This window comes from Oncorhynchus keta, unplaced genomic scaffold (genome assembly GCF_023373465.1).
Source record: "Oncorhynchus keta strain PuntledgeMale-10-30-2019 unplaced genomic scaffold, Oket_V2 Un_contig_1034_pilon_pilon, whole genome shotgun sequence".
NCBI lineage: Eukaryota > Metazoa > Chordata > Actinopteri > Salmoniformes > Salmonidae > Oncorhynchus > Oncorhynchus keta.
The window spans coordinates 65806-83733 of record NW_026277072.1 but is presented as its reverse complement, the minus strand read 5'-3'; the positions used below and the strand labels follow the sequence as shown (position 1 = coordinate 83733).

Genomic DNA, 17928 nt, shown 5'->3' with positions numbered 1-17928 from the left:
TCAGCACTAAGTCCAGAGTCTCTGTAACACACTACAGTCCAGTAGAACCACCCACTCAGCACTAAGTCCAGAGTCTCTATAACACACTACAGCCCAGTAGAACCACCCACTCAGCACTAAGTCCAGAGTCTCTATAACACACTACAGTCCAGTAGAACCACCCACTCAGCACTAAGTCCAGAGTCTCTATAACACACTACAGTCCAGTAGAACCACCCACTCAGCACTAAGTCCAGAGTCTCTATAACACACTACAGTCCAGTAGAACCACCCACTCAGCACTAAGTCCAGAGTCTCTATAAACACTACAGCCCAGTAGAACCACCCACTCAGCACTAAGTCCAGAGTCTCTATAACACACTACAGTCCAGTAGAACCACCCACTCAGCACTAAGTCCAGAGTCTCTATAACACACTACAGTCCAGTAGAACCACCCACTCAGCACTAAGTCCAGAGTCTCTATAACACACTACAGTCCAGTAGAACCACCCACTCAGCACTAAGTCCAGAGTCTCTGTAACACACTACAGTCCAGTAGAACCACCCACTCAGCACTAAGTCCAGAGTCTCTATAACACACTACAGCCCAGTAGAACCACCCACTCAGCACTAAGTCCAGAGTCTCTATAACACCACTACAGTCCAGTAGAACCACCCACTCAGCACTAAGTCTAGAGTCTCTATAAACCAGTACAGCCCAGTAGAACCACCCACTCAGCACTAAGTCCAGAGTCTCTATAACACACTACAGTCCAGTAGAACCACCCACTCAGCACTAAGTCCAGAGTCTCTATAACACACTACAGTCCAGTAGAACCACCCACTCAGCACTAAGTCCAGAGTCTCTATAACACACTACAGTCCAGTAGAACCACCCACTCAGCACTAAGTCCAGAGTCTCTATAACACACTACAGTCCAGTAGAACCACCCACTCAGCACTAAGTCCAGAGTCTCTATAACACTACAGTCCAGTAGAACCACCCACTCAGCACTAAGTCCAGAGTCACACACTACAGTCCAGTAGAACCACCCACTCAGCACTAAGTCCAGAGTCTCTGTAACACACTACAGTCCAGTAGAACCACCCACTCAGCACTAAGTCCAGAGTCTCTATAACACACTACAGTCCAGTAGAACCACCCACTCAGCACTAAGTCCAGAGTCTCTATAAACCAGTACAGTCCAGTAGAACCACCCACTCAGCCTGCAGGAAGTTGAAGGTAATTTCTGGAGCCGTTGCTAACTGGTGTTAATGCAATGACTGGAGGGCTACAGGAACAGCTAGCATGCTGTCACACCCTCCCTTTAAACCACAGTGGTCTGTCAGTGGACCATGTCCCACTCTGTGATGGAAGTTCTCAAGAAATCCATTTAAACCACAGTGGTCTGTCAGTGGTGTCCTCTGTGATGTGTAGTTTCTGCAAGAACTGACACCCTGGAAACCACAGTGGTCTGTCAGTGGACCATGTCCTCTGTGATGTGTAGTTTCTCTCACAGAACTACACCCTCCATTTAAACCACAGTGGTCTGTCAGTGGACCATGTCCTCTGTGATGTGTAGTTTCTCTCACAGAACTACACCCTCCCTTTAAACCACAGTGGTCTGTCAGTGGACCATGTCCTCTGTGATGTGTAGTTTCTCTCACAGAACTACACCCTCCCTTCAAACCACAGTGGTCTGTCAGTGGACCATGTCCTCTGTGATGTGTAGTTTCTCTCACAGAACTACACCCTCCGTTTAAACCACAGTGGTCTGTCAGTGGACCATGTCCTCTGTGATGTGTAGTTTCTCTCACAGAACTACATTGAGTAGAAATTGGGTTACCCCACATATCGACCTAGTATAGTAGGAGCCACTTGTCAGGATTCCCACGGCAACAACTGGGTTTTCCTGTCGTCAGTAGGCTTGTTAGTATGTGTTGTATTGTAGGCTTGTTAGTGTGTGTTGTATTGTAGGCTTGTTAGTGTGTGTTGTATTGTGGGCTTGTTAGTGTGTGTTGTATTGTAGGCTTGTTAGTGTGTGTTGTATTGTAGGCTTGTTAGTGTGTGTTGTATTGTAGGCTTGTTAGTGTGTGTTGTATTGTGGGCTTGTTAGTGTGTGTTGTATTGTAGGCTTGTTAGTGTGTGTTGTATTGTAGGCTTGTTAGTGTGTGTTGTATTGTGGGCTTGTTAGTGTGTGTTGTATTGTAGGCTTGTTAGTGTGTGTTGTATTGTAGGCTTGTTAGTGTGTGTTGTATTGTAGGCTTGTTAGTGTGTGTTGTATTGTATTGTAGGCTTGTCAGTGTGTGTTGTATTGTAGTCTTGTTAGTGTGTGTTGTATTGTAGGCTTGTCAGTGTGTGTTGTATTGTAGGCTTGTAAGGTCAGGTTCTCTGGTTGTGAAGGGGGCAGGAACAGTTTTCTCCACTTTAATAGTCAACACATGGGTTAGAGGTCATGGAAAGAACAAATGTCCAGACTGAGTGAAACAGAAAACCTCTAAACTCCTCTCTGCTTCATAATGACTGCCAGCCAGTCAGACAACGGTGCGTTAGCCCAGTACCCAGTTAGCCCAGTACCCAGTTAGCCCAGTACCCAGCAGTGAGGGGAGGAATTCCAGGAGGAACATCCAGGAGGTCTTGATGTGGGCAAAGAGAGTCGGGCCGTCCAGGAGGCCTTGGAGCTCCTACACCATTAAACCCTCTTCCTGTCTGTCTGATACTTACAACTCACTCTGAGAAAGTTGTTTTGCCTGAACAGGAACAATGTACTGACACGGGTCTGTATCGGGATCCCTGCTTCAAACCACTGGAGGCCAGGACAGAGAGTCTACTACTCAACACTGGACAGTCTGTCCTGTACCAGCCTGAACAATAGACAGATATGGGCAGCATATTGCCATGGTTGGTATCAGGATCCCTGCTTCAAACCACTGGAGGCCACAGGAGAAACATTGTGCTCCTTTGGGGTACTAGAAACATAGGTCTGCACACTTCAACAAACAAACAGGGTTGTATTCCCTCAGGGTCCAACCCCAGGCAGGGTCCAACCCCAGGCAGGGTCCAACCCCAGGCAGGGTCCAACCCCAGGCAGGTTCCAACCCCAGGCAGGGTCCAACCCCAGGCAGGTTCCAACCCCAGGCAGGGTCCAACCCCAGGCAGGTTCCAACCCCAGGCAGGTTCCAACCCCAGGCAGGGTCCAACCCCAGGTAGGGTCCAACCCCAGGCAGGGTCCAACCCCAGGCAGGGTCCAACCCCAGGCAGGGTCCAACCGAGGCAGGGTCCAACCCCAGGCAGGGTCCAACCGAGGCAGGGTCCAACCGAGGCTGGGTCCAACCCCAGGCAGGGTCCAACCGAGGCAGGGGACAACCGAGGCAGGGGACAACTGAGGCAGGGGACAACCGAGGCAGGGTCCAACCCCAGGCAGGGGACAACCGAGGCAGGGGACAACTGAGGCAGGGGACAACCGAGGCAGGGTCCAACCGAGGCAGGGGACAACCCGAGGCAGGGTATAACCCCAGGCAGGGTCCAACCGAGGCAGGGGACAACCGAGGCAGGGGACAACCCCAGGCAGGGTCCAACCGAGGCAGGGTCCAACCCCAAGCAGGGTCCAACCCCATGTACTCCCTGTGTGTATTTTACATGTGTATCTCTATGGTTAATGTACAACATTCCAACACACTGCCAATCCCTAATCTCTCTCTCCATCCCCCTTTCTCTCTATTCCTCTCTCCCTCTCTCACCCTCACTCTCCATCACCCTTTCTCTCTATTCCTCTCGCCCCTCTCTCTCTCTATATTCCTCTCTCCCTCTCTCTCTCTATCCTTCTCTCTCTCTCTCTCTCTCTCTCTATACCTCCCCCCTCTTTCTCTCTTCTCTTCTCCCCTCCCCTCTTTCTCTCTTCTCTTCCCCCCCTCTCCCGTACCAGCCTGTGCCACATTATAACACATTTGTGTGAGCGTGGCTAACCTTTTTTTTTCAGAGTTGTATATGAAGTTGAAATATGAAGTAACGTTAGTGACTCACATCGCCAGAGAGGGAAACAGTCAGAGACAGAGAGGGAAACAGTCAGAGACAGAGAGGGAAACAGTCAGAGACAGAGAGGGAAACAGTCAGAGACAGAGAGGGAAACAGTCAGAGACAGAGAGGGAAACAGTCAGAGACAGAGAGGGAAACAGTCAGAGACAGAGAGGGAAACAGTCAGAGACAGAGAGGGAAACAGTCAGAGACAGAGAGGGAAACAGTCAGAGACAGAGAGGGAAACAGTCAGAGACAGAGAGGGAAACAGTCAGACACAGAGAGGGAAACAGTCAGAGACAGAGAGGGGAAACAGTCAGAGACAGAGAGGGAAACAGTCAGAGACAGAGGGGAAACAGTCAGAGACAGAGAGGGAAACAGTCAGAGACAGAGAGGGAAACAGTCAGACACAGAGAGGGAAACAGTCAGAGACAGAGAGGGAAACAGTCAGAGACAGAGAGGGAAACAGTCAGAGACAGAGGGGGAAACAGTCAGAGACAGAGACAGGGAAACAGTCAGAGACAGAGAGGGAAACAGTCAGAGACAGAGAGGGAAACAGTCAGAGACAGAGAGGGAAACAGTCAGAGACAGAGAGGGAAACAGTCAGAGACAGAGAGGGAAACAGTCAGAGACAGAGGGGGAAACAGTCAGAGACAGAGGGGAAACAGTCAGAGACAGAGGGGAAACAGTCAGAGACAGAGGGGAAACAGTCAGAGACAGAGGGGAAACAGTCAGAGACAGAGAGGAAACAGTCAGAGACAGAGGGAAACAGTCAGAGACAGAGGGGGAAACAGTCAGAGACAGAGGGGGAAACAGTCAGAGACAGAGAGGGAAACAGTCAGAGACAGAGGGGGAAACAGTCAGAGACAGAGAGGGAAACAGTCAGAGACAGAGAGGGAAACAGTCAGAGACAGAGAGGGAAACAGTCAGAGACAGAGAGGGAAACAGTCAGAGACAGAGAGGGAAACAGTCAGAGACAGAGAGGGAAACAGTCAGAGACAGAGAGGGAAACAGTCAGAGACAGAGAGGGAAACAGTCAGAGACAGAGAGGGAAACAGTCAGAGACAGAGAGGGAAACAGTCAGAGACAGAGAGAACCTGTTATTGTAACACAGAGCTGCTCTCAGTGATTTCACTGCCTGTGTATTTGTGACATCACTGTGATGCCACTGGTAATATCATCAACTCATGTGTCTACAGACTAACTGGAAGCTCCCCAATTCAATCTACTGCAGATAAAGGGAAGCAGCACCAGGTTCAGTCAGTCTGTTTGAGTCAGGCTGTATTTCAAGGGCAGGTGTGGTGACTCAAAGCATTGCTTTTCAAATAAAAACCTTATCAATGACGAGCACATTAAAGTTAAAGCCAGATGACTGTGAAGGATCTTCGACTGTCTCCATAAAGCAGAGGTTGCTGACTGTACTCTTCACAAGTCCTCATGGCCATAGCTATAAGGAAACCATGTGATCCTGTGTAGCTCAGTTGGTAGAGCATGGTGCCTGCAATGCCAGGGTTGGGGTTTTTAAAGTATGCAAATGTATGAACTCTACTGTAAGTCTCTCTGGATAAAAGTGTCTGCTAAATTACTAAAATGTAAATGTGAGAAAATTAAACAAAGTTCCCAAAACAGGTACATATTCAGTGGGGCTTTGATGGAAAAGCCCTATCAGCCCTAAAGCCCTGTGATGGAAAAGCCCTGTCAGCCCTAAAGCCCTGTGATGGAAAAGCCCTATCAGCCCTAAAGCCCTGTGATGGAAAAGCCCTGTCAGCCCTAAAGCCCTGTGATGGAAAAGCCCTGTCAGCCCTAAAGCCCTGTGATGGAAAAGCCCTATCAGCCCTAAAGCCCTGTGATGGAAAAGCCCTATCAGCCCTAAAGCCCTGTGATGGAAAAGCCCTATCAGCCCTAAAGCCCTGTGATGGAAAAGCCCTATCAGCCCTAAAGCCCTGTGATGGAAAAGCCCTGTCAGCCCTAAAGCCCTGTGATGGAAAAGCCCTATCAGCCCTAAAGCCCTGTGATGGAAAAGCCCTATCAGCCCTAAAGCCCTGTGAAGGAAAAGCCCTATCAGCCCTAAAGCCCTGTGATGGAAAAGCCCTATCAGCCCTAAAGCCCTGTGATGGAAAATCCCTATCAGCCCTAAAGCCCTGTGATGGAAAGGCCCTATCAGCCTAAAGCCCTGTGATGGAAAAGCCCTATCAGCCCTAAAGCCCTGTGATGGAAAAGCCCTGTCAGCCCTAAAGCCCTGTGATGGAAAAGCCCTATCAGCCCTAAAGCCCTGTGATGGAAAAGCCCTATCAGCCCTAAAGCCCTGTGATGGAAAAGCCCTATCAGCCCTAAAGCCCTGTGATGGAAAAGCCCTGTCAGCCCTAAAGCCCTGTGATGGAAAAGCCCTATCAGCCCTAAAGCCCTGTGAAGGAAAAGCCCTATCAGCCCTAAAGCCCTGTGATGGAAAAGCCCTATCAGACTGTTTGAGTCAGGCTGTCTTTCAAGGACATCTGGGGTGAAGGAAACCCAGTCATATTTCTCTGCATCATAGCTTTTCAACAAAACCATATCAGTGACAACCACATTTAGACTAAAAGTGGCATATTCTGCAGGCTGGCATGTCCACCTTCATGACTCCTCTATTGTCCAAATCTCTGTCTGCTGGCATGTCCACCTTCTTGGCTCCTCTATTGTCCAAATCTCTGTCTGCTGGCATGTCCACCTTCTTGACTCCTCTATTGTCCAAATCTCTGTCTGCTGGCATGTCCACCTTCATGACTCCTCTATTGTCCAAATCTCTGTCTGCTGGCATGTCCACCTTCATGACTCCTCTATTGTCCAAATCTCTGTCTGCTGTTGCCTCCTGTACTTCATTCTCCCTGACCTTTCCCATGACCCCTGACCTTTCCTTTTTTAATTCAGTCGATTCAAGAAGTAAACTGAAATTCTAATTCCCCTCAATACTTAAAAAAAAAAGTGGAATAAGAATTTTGGTCCTGAATTGAAATGGAATCGACCCCAACCCTGCTCCTCCCCTGTCTTCTGACCTCTCCTGCCCTCTGTCCTGTCTTGCCCTGCACTGTCCTATCCTGTCCTTCACCTCTGCTCTTCTCCTCTCTCCAGGTAAGACAGGTACAGGTGTGTCAGATGATCTCCTGCCTGACTTTGATGTGAAGATTATGCCAGGTAGGTAGGGGCGTGTCCTCCTCACCTGTGTCTGTCTGTCTCTTCTTTTCACTCATTAACACAAAACTATTGCTTCTTCACTGCCCAATCAGCCTCATGTTGTTCTTTAGTAATCCAATCAGTTATCTTATTAATAAGATGTTTAGAGGATGGTTGAACTGGACATTATGGAGTAATGATGTTTACAGCATGGTTGAACTGGACATTATGGAGTAATGATGTTTACAGGATGGTTGAACTGGACATTATGGAGTAATGATGTTTACAGGATGGTTGAACTGGACATTATGGAGTAATGATGTTTACAGGATGGTTGAACTGGACATTATGGAGTAATGATGTTTACTGGATGGTTGAACTGGACATTATGGAGTAATGATGTTTACAGGATGGTTGAACTGGACATTATGGAGTAATGATGTTTACAGGATGGTTGAACTGGACATTATGGAGTAATGATGTTTACAGGATGGTTGAACGGGACATTATGGAGTAATGATGTTTACAGGATGGTTGAACTGGACATTATGGAGTAATGATGTTTACAGGATGGTTGAACTGGACATCATGGGAGTCAGAGAGAAGGAGTTGATATTGTCTTCTGTCACATTCCCCAAATTCAGATGTTTCCTCATCTTGGAGGTTGTTGACAGATTTGGGTGAGATGGAAATGGCTTATTCAGCGATGACTCATTCACTCTCATTTCAAATGTTGATGTTGCATTAGTACGTGTTCTTCTCAACAGCAGCTCCCACATCATACTGTAGTGTTTCATAGTCAGTGTTTGTGTTCAGCAGCTCCCACATCGTACTGTAGTGTTTCATAGTCAGTGTTTGTGTTCAGCAGCTCCCACATCGTACTGTAGTGTTTCATAGTCAGTGTTTGTGTTCAGCAGCTCCCACATCGTACTGTAGTGTTTCATAGTCAGTGTTTGTGTTTAGCAGCTCCCTGGACATCGTACTGTAGTGTTTGTGTTTAGCAGCTCCCTGGACATCGTACTGTAGTGTTTGTGTTTAGCAGCTCCCACATCGTACTGTAGTGTTTGTGTTTAGCAGCTCCCACATCGTACTGTAGTGTTTGTGTTTAGCAGCTCCCACATCGTTGACTGTAGTGTTTGTGTTTAGCAGCTCCCACATCGTACTGTAGTGTTTGTGTTTTAGCAGCTCCCACATCATACTGTAGTGTTTGTGTTTAACAGCTCCCACATCGTACTGTAGTGTTTGTGTTTAGCAGCTCCCACATCGTCCTGTAGTGTTTGTGTTTAGCAGCTCCCACATCGTACTGTAGTGTTTGTGTTTAGCAGCTCCCACATCATACTGTAGTGTTTGTGTTTAGCAGCTCCCACATCGTACTGTAGTGTTTGTGTTTAGCAGCTCCCACATCGTCCTGTAGTGTTTGTGTTTAGCAGCTCACACATCGTACTGTAGTGTTTGTGTTTAGCAGCTCCCACATCGTCCTGTAGTGTTTGTGTTTAGCAGCTCCCACATCGTACTGTAGTGTTTGTGTTTAGCAGCTCCCACATCATACTGTAGTGTTTGTGTTTAGCAGCTCCCACATCGTACTGTAGTGTTTGTGTTTAGCAGCTCCCACATCGTCCTGTAGTGTTTGTGTTTAGCAGCTCACACATCATACTGTAGTGTTTGTGTTTAGCAGCTCCCACATCGTCCTGTAGTGTTTGTGTTTAGCAGCTCCCTGGACATCGTACTGTAGTGTTTGTGTTTAGCAGCTCCCACATCGTACTGTAGTGTTTGTGTTTAGCAGCTCCCACATCGTCCTGTAGTGTTTGTGTTTAGCAGCTCACACACATCGTACTGTAGTGTTTGTGTTTAGCAGCTCCCACATCGTACTGTAGTGTTTGTGTTTAGCAGCTCCCACATCAGTACTGTAGTGTTTGTGTTTAGCAGCTCCCACATCGTACTGTAGTGTTTGTGTTTAGCAGCTTTACAGGATGGTTGAACTGGACATTTTGTGTTTAGAGGCTTTACATCGTACTGTAGTGTTTGTGTTTAGCAGCTCCCACATCGTCCTGTAGTGTTTGTGTTTAGCAGCTCCCACATCGTACTGTAGTGTTTGTGTTTAGCAGCTCCCACATCGTCCTGTAGTGTTTGTGTTTAGCAGCTCCCACATCATACTGTAGTGTTTGTGTTTAGCAGCTCCCACATCGTACTGTAGTGTTTGTGTTTAGCAGCTCCCACATTGTACTGTAGTGTTTGTGTTTAGCAGCTCCCACATCGTACTGTAGTGTTTGTGTTTAGCAGCTCCCACATCGAGTAATGATGTTTGTGTTTGTTATGGAGTTTGTTTAGCAGCTCCCAGGATCGTACTGTTAGTGTTTGTGTTTAGCAGCTCCCACATCGTACTGTAGTGTTTGTGTTTAGCAGCTCCCACATCATACTGAGTGTTTGTGTTTAGCAGCTCCCACATCATTACTGTAGTGTTTGTGTTTAGCATGCTTGAACTGGACATCGTACTGGAGTGTTTGTGTTTACAGCAGGTTGAACCCACATCGTACTGTAGTGTTTGTGTTTAGCAGCTCCCACATCGTACTGTTAGTGTTTGTGTTTAGCAGCTCCCTGGACATTACTGTAGTGTTTGTGTTTAGCAGCTCCCACATTTTCAGAGTACTGTAGTGTTTGTGTTTGGAGCAGCTCCCACATCATACTGTAGTGTTTGTGTTTGGAGCAGATCCCACATCGTACTGTAGTGTTTGTGTTTAGCAGCTCCCACATCGTACTGTAGTGTTTGTGTTTAGAGCTCCCACATCGTACTGTTATGGAGTGTGTTTGTGTTTAGCAGCTCCCACATGATGTACTGTAGTGTTTGTGTTTTATGGAGCAGCTCCCACATCGTCCTGTAGTGTTTGTGTTTAGCAGCTCACACATCGTACTGTAGTGTTTGTGTTTAGCAGCTCCCACATCGTCCTGTAGTGTTTGTGTTTAGCAGCTCCCACATCGTACTGTAGTGTTTGTGTTTAGGACATTATGGAGCTCCCACATCGTACTGTAGTGTTTGTGTTTAGCAGCTCACACATCGTACTGTAGTGTTTGTGTTTAGCAGCTCCCACATCGTCCTGTAGTGTTTGTGTTTATAGCAGCTCCCACATCGTACTGTAGTGTTTGTGTTTAGCAGCTCCCACATCGTCCTGTAGTGTTTGTGTTTAGCAGCTCCCACATCGTACTGTAGTGTTTGTGTTTAGCAGCTCCCACATCGTACTGTAGTGTTTGTGTTTAGCAGCTCCCACATTGTACTGTAGTGTTTGTGTTTAGCAGCTCCCACATCGTACTGTAGTGTTTGTGTTTAGCAGCTCCCACATCGTACTGTAGTGTTTGTGTTCGTACTGTAGCTTGTGTTTACATCGTACTGTAGTGTTTGTGTTTAGCAGCTCCCACATCATACTGTAGTGTTTGTGTTTAGCAGCTCCCACATCATACTGTAGTGTTTGTGTTTAGCAGCTCCCACATGTTTAGTACTGTAGTGTTTGTGTTTAGCAGCTCCCACATCGTACTGTAGTGTTTGTGTTTAGCAGCTCCCACATCGTACTGTAGTGTTTGTGTTTAGCAGCTCCCACATCGTACTGTAGTGTTTGTGTTTAGCAGCTCCCACATCGTACTGTAGTGTTTGTGTTTAGCAGCTCCCACATCATACTGTAGTGTTTGTGTTTAGCAGCTCCCACATCATACTGTAGTGTTTGTGTTTAGCAGCTCCCACATCGTACTGTAGTGTTTGTGTTTAGCAGCTCCCACATCATACTGTAGTGTTTGTGTTTAGCAGCTCCCACATCGTACTGTAGTGTTTGTGTTTAGCAGCTCCCACATCGTACTGTAGTGTTTGTGTTTAGCAGCTCCCACATCATACTGTAGTGTTTGTGTTTAGCAGCTCCCACATCGTACTGTAGTGTTTGTGTTTAGCAGCTCCCACATCGTACTGTAGTGTTTGTGTTTAGCAGCTCCCACATCGTCCTGTAGTGTTTGTGTTTAGCAGCTCCCACATCATACTGTAGTGTTTGTGTTTAGCAGCTCCCACATCATACTGTAGTGTTTGTGTTTAGCAGCTCCCACATTGTACTGTAGTGTTTGTGTTTAGCAGCTCCCACATCGTACTGTAGTGTTTGTGTTTAGCAGCTCCCACATCATACTGTAGTGTTTGTGTTTGTAGTAGGTAAAATATTAATATTCAGTGTGTTTGGAAAGTATACAGAACCCTTGACTTTTTCCACATTTTGTTATGTTACAGCCTTATTCTAAAATGTATTAAATAGTTTTTTTTCCCTCATCAGTCTACACACAAAACCCCATGATGACAAAGCAAAAACAGGTTTGTAGAATATTTTTACTAATTTATTTTTAAAAATCTGAAATATCACAAGTATGCAGACCCTTTATGGCAGTGATTACAGCCTCGAGTCTTCTTGGGTATGATGCTGAAAGCTTGGCACACCTGTATTTGGGGAGTTTCTCCCATTCTTCTCTGCAGATCCTCTCAAGTTCTGTCAGGTTTGATGGGGAGCGTCACTGCAAAGCTATTTTCAGGTCTCTCCAGAGGGTTCAACTCCTGAGCACTCTGGAGTAGGTTTTCATCAAGGACCTCTCTGTACTTTTCTCTGTTCATATTTCCCTCGATCCTGACTAGTCTCCCAGTCCCGGCCGCTGATGAACATCCCCACAGCATGATGCTGCCACCACCATGCTTCACCATAGGGATGGTGCCAGGTTTCCTCCGTATGTGACGCTTGGCATTCGCGCCAAAGATTTCGATCTTGGTTTCATCAAACCAGAGAATCTTGTTTCTCATGGTCTGAGAGTCCTTTAGGTACCTTTTGGCAAACTCCAAGCGGGCTGTCATGTGCCTTTTTGTGAGGAGTGGCTTCTGTCTGGCCACTCAACCATAAAGGCCTGATTGGTGATTGTCCTTCTTCATAAAGGCCTGATTGATGATTGTCCTTCTGGAAGGTTCTCCCATCTCCACAGAGGAACTCTGGGGCTCTGTCAGAGTGACCATCAGGTTCTTGGTCACTTCCCTGACCAAGGCACTCCTCCCCCGTTTGCTCAGTTTGGCCGGGCGGCCAGCTCTAGGAAGAGTCTTGGTGGTTCCAAACTTCTTCCATTTAAGAATGATGGAGGCCTCTGTTCTTGGGGACCTTCAATACTGCAGACATTTTCAGTACCCTTCCCCAGATCTGTGCCTCGACACAATCTTGTTTCGGAGCTCTACGGACAATTCCTTCGACCTCTTGGCTTGGTTTTTGCTCTGACATGCACTGTCAACTATGGGACCTTATATAGACAGTTGTGTGCCTATCCAAATCATGTCCAATCAATTGAATTTACCAGCGGTGGACTCCAATCAAGTTGTAGTATCAGACCTCAGGATAAGACCCAGATGCAGACAGTTCGAAATAACAAAAGTATATTACAACAACGGGGGCAGGCCAACGACAGGTCAAGGGCAGGCAGAAGTCAGTAATCCAGAACAGAGTCTGAAAGGTACAGAACGGCAGGCAGGATCAGGGTCTGGGTCAGGTAGAGGTCAGTAATCCAGGACCGTATCACAAGGTGCAGAACGGCAGGCAGGATCAGGGTCTGGGTCAGGTGTAGGTCAGTAATCCAGGACCGTATCACAAGTTGCAGAACGGCAGGCAGGCAGGCTCAGGGTCTGGGTCAGGTGTAGGTCAGTAATCCAGGACCGTATCACAAGGTGCAGAACGGCAGGCAGGCTCTGGGTCAGGTGTCTAATCCAGGACCGTATCAGGTCAGGGTCTGGGTCAGGTGTAGGTCAGTAATCCAGGACCGTATCACAAGGTGCAGAACGGCAGGCAGGCTCAGGGTCAGGGCAGGTAGAACGGTCAAAACTGGGGAAACTATAAAACATGGACTATAGAGAAAAACAGGAGTATGGGGAAATGGCTGGCTTGACGAGACAAGATGAACTGGCAACAGACAAACAGAGACCACAGGTATAAATACACAGGGGATAATGAGGAAAATGGGCAACACCTGGAGGGGGGTGGAGACAAGCACAAGGCAGGTAAAACAGATCAGGGTGTGACATGTAGAGATATCTAAAGGATGATCAATGGAAACCTGAGCTCAATTTTGAGTCTCAACTCATAGAAAAGGGTCTGAATACTTATGTAAATAAGGTATTTCTGCTTTTTAATTTGAATACATTTGCTAAAATTTCTGAAAAACTGTTTTAGCTTTGTCATAATGGGGTATTGTGTGTAGATTGATGAGGAACAAAATTATTTAATCAATTTTAGAATAAGGCTGTAATGTAAAAACAACATGTGGGATAATGGAAGGGGTTTGAATACATTCTGAATGCATTGTTTGTCTCTGTGTGTAGTATATAGAATATAAATATATGTCTCTGTGTGTAGTATATAGAATATAAATATATGTCTCTGTGTGTAGTATATAGAATATAAATATATGTCTCTGTGTGTAGTATATAGAATATAAATATATGTCTCTGTGTGTAGTATATAGAATATAAATATATGTCTCTGTGTGTAGTATATAGAATATAAATATATGTCTCTGTGTGTAGTATATAGAATATAAATATATGTCTCTGTGTGTAGTATATAGAATATAAATATATGTCTCTGTGTGTAGTATAAATAGAATATAAATATATGTCTCTGTGTGTGTAGTATATAGAATATAAATATATGTCTCTGTGTGTAGTCATCATTTTGTCATAATGATGGTAGTCGTATTAGAATATAAATATATGTCTCTGTGTGTAGTATCAGAATATAAATATATGTCAGTGTACTCTCTGCATGACATACTGTAATATAGAATACAAATCTTTCCCTTTCCTGCCTGTAGCTCTAGTCCCCTGACCAGACTTCCTTAAAAGTTGAGAGGATGTGTGTGTAGTATGTGTGTGTGTGTGTGTGTGTGTATAAATATATGTCTCTGTGTGTGTGAATGTGTGTGTAGTATATAGAATATAAATATATGTGTGTGTGTATATAGAATGTGTGTGTGTATATAGTGTCTCTGTGTGTGTATAGTGTCTCTGTGTGTATGTGTGTCTGTGTATATAGTGTGTGTATATGTGTGTGTGTGTGTGTGTGTGTGTGTGTGTGTGTGTGTGTGTGTGTCTGTGTGTACTGTGTGTGTGTGTGTGTGTGTGTGTGTGTGTGTGTGTGTGTGTGTGTGTGTGTGTGTGTGTGTGTGTGTGTGTGTGTGTGTGTGTGTGTGTGTGTGTGTGTGTGTGTGTGTGTGTGTGTGTGTGTGTGTGTGTGTGTGTGTGTGTGTGTGTGTGTGTGTGTGTGTGTGTGTGTGTGTGTGTGTGTGTGTGTGTGTGTGTGTGTGTGTGTGTGTGTGTGTGTGTGTGTGTGTGTGTGTGTGTGTGTGTGTGTGTGTGTGTGTGTGTGTGTGTGTGTGTGTGTGTGTGTGTGTGTGTGTGTGTGTGTGTGTGTGTGTGTGTGTGTGTGTGTGTGTGTGTGTGTGTGTGTGTGTGTGTGTGTGTGTGTGTGTGTGTGTGTGTGTGTGTGTGTGTGTGTGTGTGTGTGTGTGTGTGTGTGTGTGTGTGTGTGTGTGTGTGTGTGTGTGTGTGTGTGTGTGTGTGTGTGTGTGTGTGTGTGTGTGTGTGTGTGTGTGTGTGTGTGTGTGTGTGTGTGTGTGTGTGTGTGTGTGTGTGTGTGTGTGTGTGTGTGTGTGTGTGTGTGTGTGTGTGTGTGTGTGTGTGTGTGTGTGTGTGTGTGTGTGTGTGTGTGTGTGTGTGTGTGTGTGTGTGTGTGTGTGTGTGTGTGTGTGTGTGTGTGTGTGTGTGTGTGTGTGTGTGTGTGTGTGTGTGTGTGTGTGTGTGTGTGTGTGTGTGTGTGTGTGTGTGTGTGTGTGTGTGTGTGTGTGTGTGTGTGTGTGTGTGTGTGTGTGTGTGTGTGTGTGTGTGTGGGGAATACTCTTCCAAGCAAAAACAAATACCACTTCCTACTCTGGAATGTTTTTGCATAGAAATGTAACTTTCATCTCTCTCTCTCTCATCTCTCTTCCAGAATGGGCCTTTGTGGGCTCGGTAGCCCTGGGTATTATCCTGTTCATCTTGCTGTTTGGTGTATGTTGGTGCCAGTGCTGTCCTCACTCCTGCTGCTGTTATGTGTCCTGTTGGTGCTGCCCTGAGACCTGCTGCTGCCCACGACACTGTAAGTTCTGCTGCTTCCACTGGGGATCGTACACAGTTAGATCAACTGTTGTAGTAAACTAATATTGTAGAATACTACAGTTATTGTAGCATATCATACTGTATGTCACTCATTCTACCAATCCACTACCACCTTTTTAGTGGATATCATTTCTACTACTGTAGAATTCCCAGAGCACCTGTGGAGTGTGGAATACCTGAAGTATTACCTGTGGAGTTTGGAATACCTGAAGTATTACCTGTGGAGTGTGGAATACCTGAAGTATTACCTCTGGAGTCTGGAATACCTGAAGTATTACCTGTGGAGTCTGGAATACCTGAAGTATTACCTGTGGAGTCTGAAATACCTGAAGTATTACCTGTGGAGTGTGGAATACCTGAAGTATTACCTGTGGAGTGTGGAATACCTGAAGTATTACCTGTGGAGTCTGGAATACCTGAAGTATTACCTGTGGAGTGTGGAATTCCTGAAGTATTACCTGTGGAGTCTGGAATTCCTGAAGTATTACCTGTGGAGTGTGGAATACCTGAAGTATTACCTGTGGAGTCTGGAATACCTGAAGTATTACCTGTGGAGTGTGGAATACCTGAAGTATTACCTGTGGAGTGTGGAATACCTGAAGTATTACCTGTGGAGTCTGGAATACCTGAAGTATTACCTGTGGAGTGTGGAATACCTGAAGTATTACCTGTGGAGTCTGGAATTCCTGAAGTATTACCTGTGGAGTCTGGAATACCTGAAGTATTACCTGTGGAGTCTGGAATACCTGAAGTATTACCTGTGGAGTCTGGAATACCTGAAGTATTACCTGTTCTGGATACCTGAGTATTACCTGTGGAGTCTGGAATACCTGAAGTGATGAATGTTCTGGAATACCTGAAGTATTACCTGTGGAGTCTGGAATACCTGAAGTGATGAATGTTCCTCCTCCAGTATTACCTGTGGAGTGTGGAATACCTGAAGTGATGAATGTTCCTCCTCCAGTATTACCTGTGGAGTCTGGAATACCTGAAGTGATGAATGTTCCTCCTCCAGTATTACCTGTGGAGTGTGGAATAACTGAAGTGATGAATGTTCCTCCTCCAGTATTACCTGTGGAGTCTGGAATACCTGAAGTGATGAATGTTCCTCCTCCAGTATTACCTGTGGAGTGTGGAATAACTGAAGTGATGAATGTTCCTCCTCCAGTATTACCTGTGGAGTGTGGAATACCTGAAGTGATGAATGTTCCTCCTCCAGTATTACCTGTGGAGTCTGGAATACCTGAAGTGATGAATGTTCCTCCTCCAGTATTACCTGTGGAGTGTGGAATAACTGAAGTGATGAATGTTCCTCCTCCAGTATTACCTGTGGAGTGTGGAATACCTGAAGTGATGAATGTTCCTCCTCCAGTACTTTCTGTGTCTTCTATCTCTCTGTTCTCTCTCTATGTAGTGTACGAGGCAGGAAAGGGGTTGAGGAGCAGGGCTTCGTCCCCCCAGATCGCTGTCTATCCACCCTACTACGTACCTGGGGTCCCGGCCATGGTCCCCATCGCTCCCCCCTCTCTGGTGGACACCACGATGATGTCCGCTCCCCCCTCTGTGTCAGAGAACAGCGCAGCTGGAGGTGGGTACTGGGTCTGGTGTTGTCTATTGATGTTCTGATGTTTTAAACGTTATCTAACAAACTGCCTTTTCATTTTTAACTTCATTTAAAGCAGCAATATAAGAAACATACTGATATAGTTGAACAGCCATTTCTTCACCTTGTTGAACGTGCGTGGAAAGCTCATACAGAGTCCAACAGTTTGTCGTAGTGAGGCCTGTCTCTCCTCTCCTGCCTGACAAGTGTTTGTTGTCTCATATACGTCTCAGTGCGGCCTGTGTACCGGCTGCAGTCTACTCTGGATCAGTCCTCTCTGGGTCAGGACTCTCTGAAGGTGTTGCAGCACGTAGAGAAACAGCTGGCTCTTTTCCACCCGGCCAAGTCCCAGAGCCACGACTGTAAGCTCGACAGACAGACTCTATACACCCTATACTCTACTCTGTCTGAAATCCACTTCTGCATGTGTCATGACTGTAAGCCCTACAGACAGACAGATAGTTACCCTGCCCTGTGTAGACTCACAGACAGACTCGCAGGATTTATAATCTACCACTGATTTATAATCTACCACTCTGACATCCTCTGTGAAATCAAATCCACTCTGAAATCAACCTGACTCATGGCTATAAGCCCTACAGACAGACAACCCCTGTGTTGGACAGAGTCAACATGCTTTTTATACTCTAGCTATAATCTGCATGAAATCCATTCTGAACTAACCTCTGCCTACACACTACTCTCTGAAATCCATTCTGAAACTACTCTCTGAAATCCATTCTGATTCTGCCTTCAAATAAATCCATTCTGAACTAACCTCTGCCTACACACTACTCCATTCTGAAATAACCTCTGCCTCCATACTGAAATAACCTCTGCCTACACACTACTCTCTGAAATCCATTCTGCCTAACACTAACCCATTCTAACCTACACACTACTCTCTGAAATCCATTCTGAAATAACCTCTGCCTACACACTACTCTCTGAAATCCATTCTGAAATAACCTCTGCCTACACAC

At 46.0% G+C, this 17928-nt stretch overlaps 1 protein-coding gene across 4 annotated transcripts in view; it reads left to right on the top strand.

Annotated features, from left to right (window-relative positions):
- The window catches only part of LOC118380752 (immunoglobulin-like domain-containing receptor 2), a 49329-nt gene that overhangs the window by 20368 nt on the left and 11033 nt on the right, over positions 1-17928 (top strand). For 2 of the 4 annotated variants that reach the window (XM_052500312.1, XM_052500313.1), the window contains exons 4-7: positions 7101-7163; positions 15176-15322; positions 16757-16930; positions 17179-17307. In XM_052500312.1, the coding sequence (XP_052356272.1) occupies positions 7101-7163; positions 15176-15322; positions 16757-16930; positions 17179-17307 (513 nt within the window). The remainder of the gene's footprint in view (positions 1-7100; positions 7164-15175; positions 15323-16756; positions 16931-17178; positions 17308-17928) is intronic. The other 2 variants (XM_052500314.1, XM_052500315.1) reach the window with 2 other exon arrangements.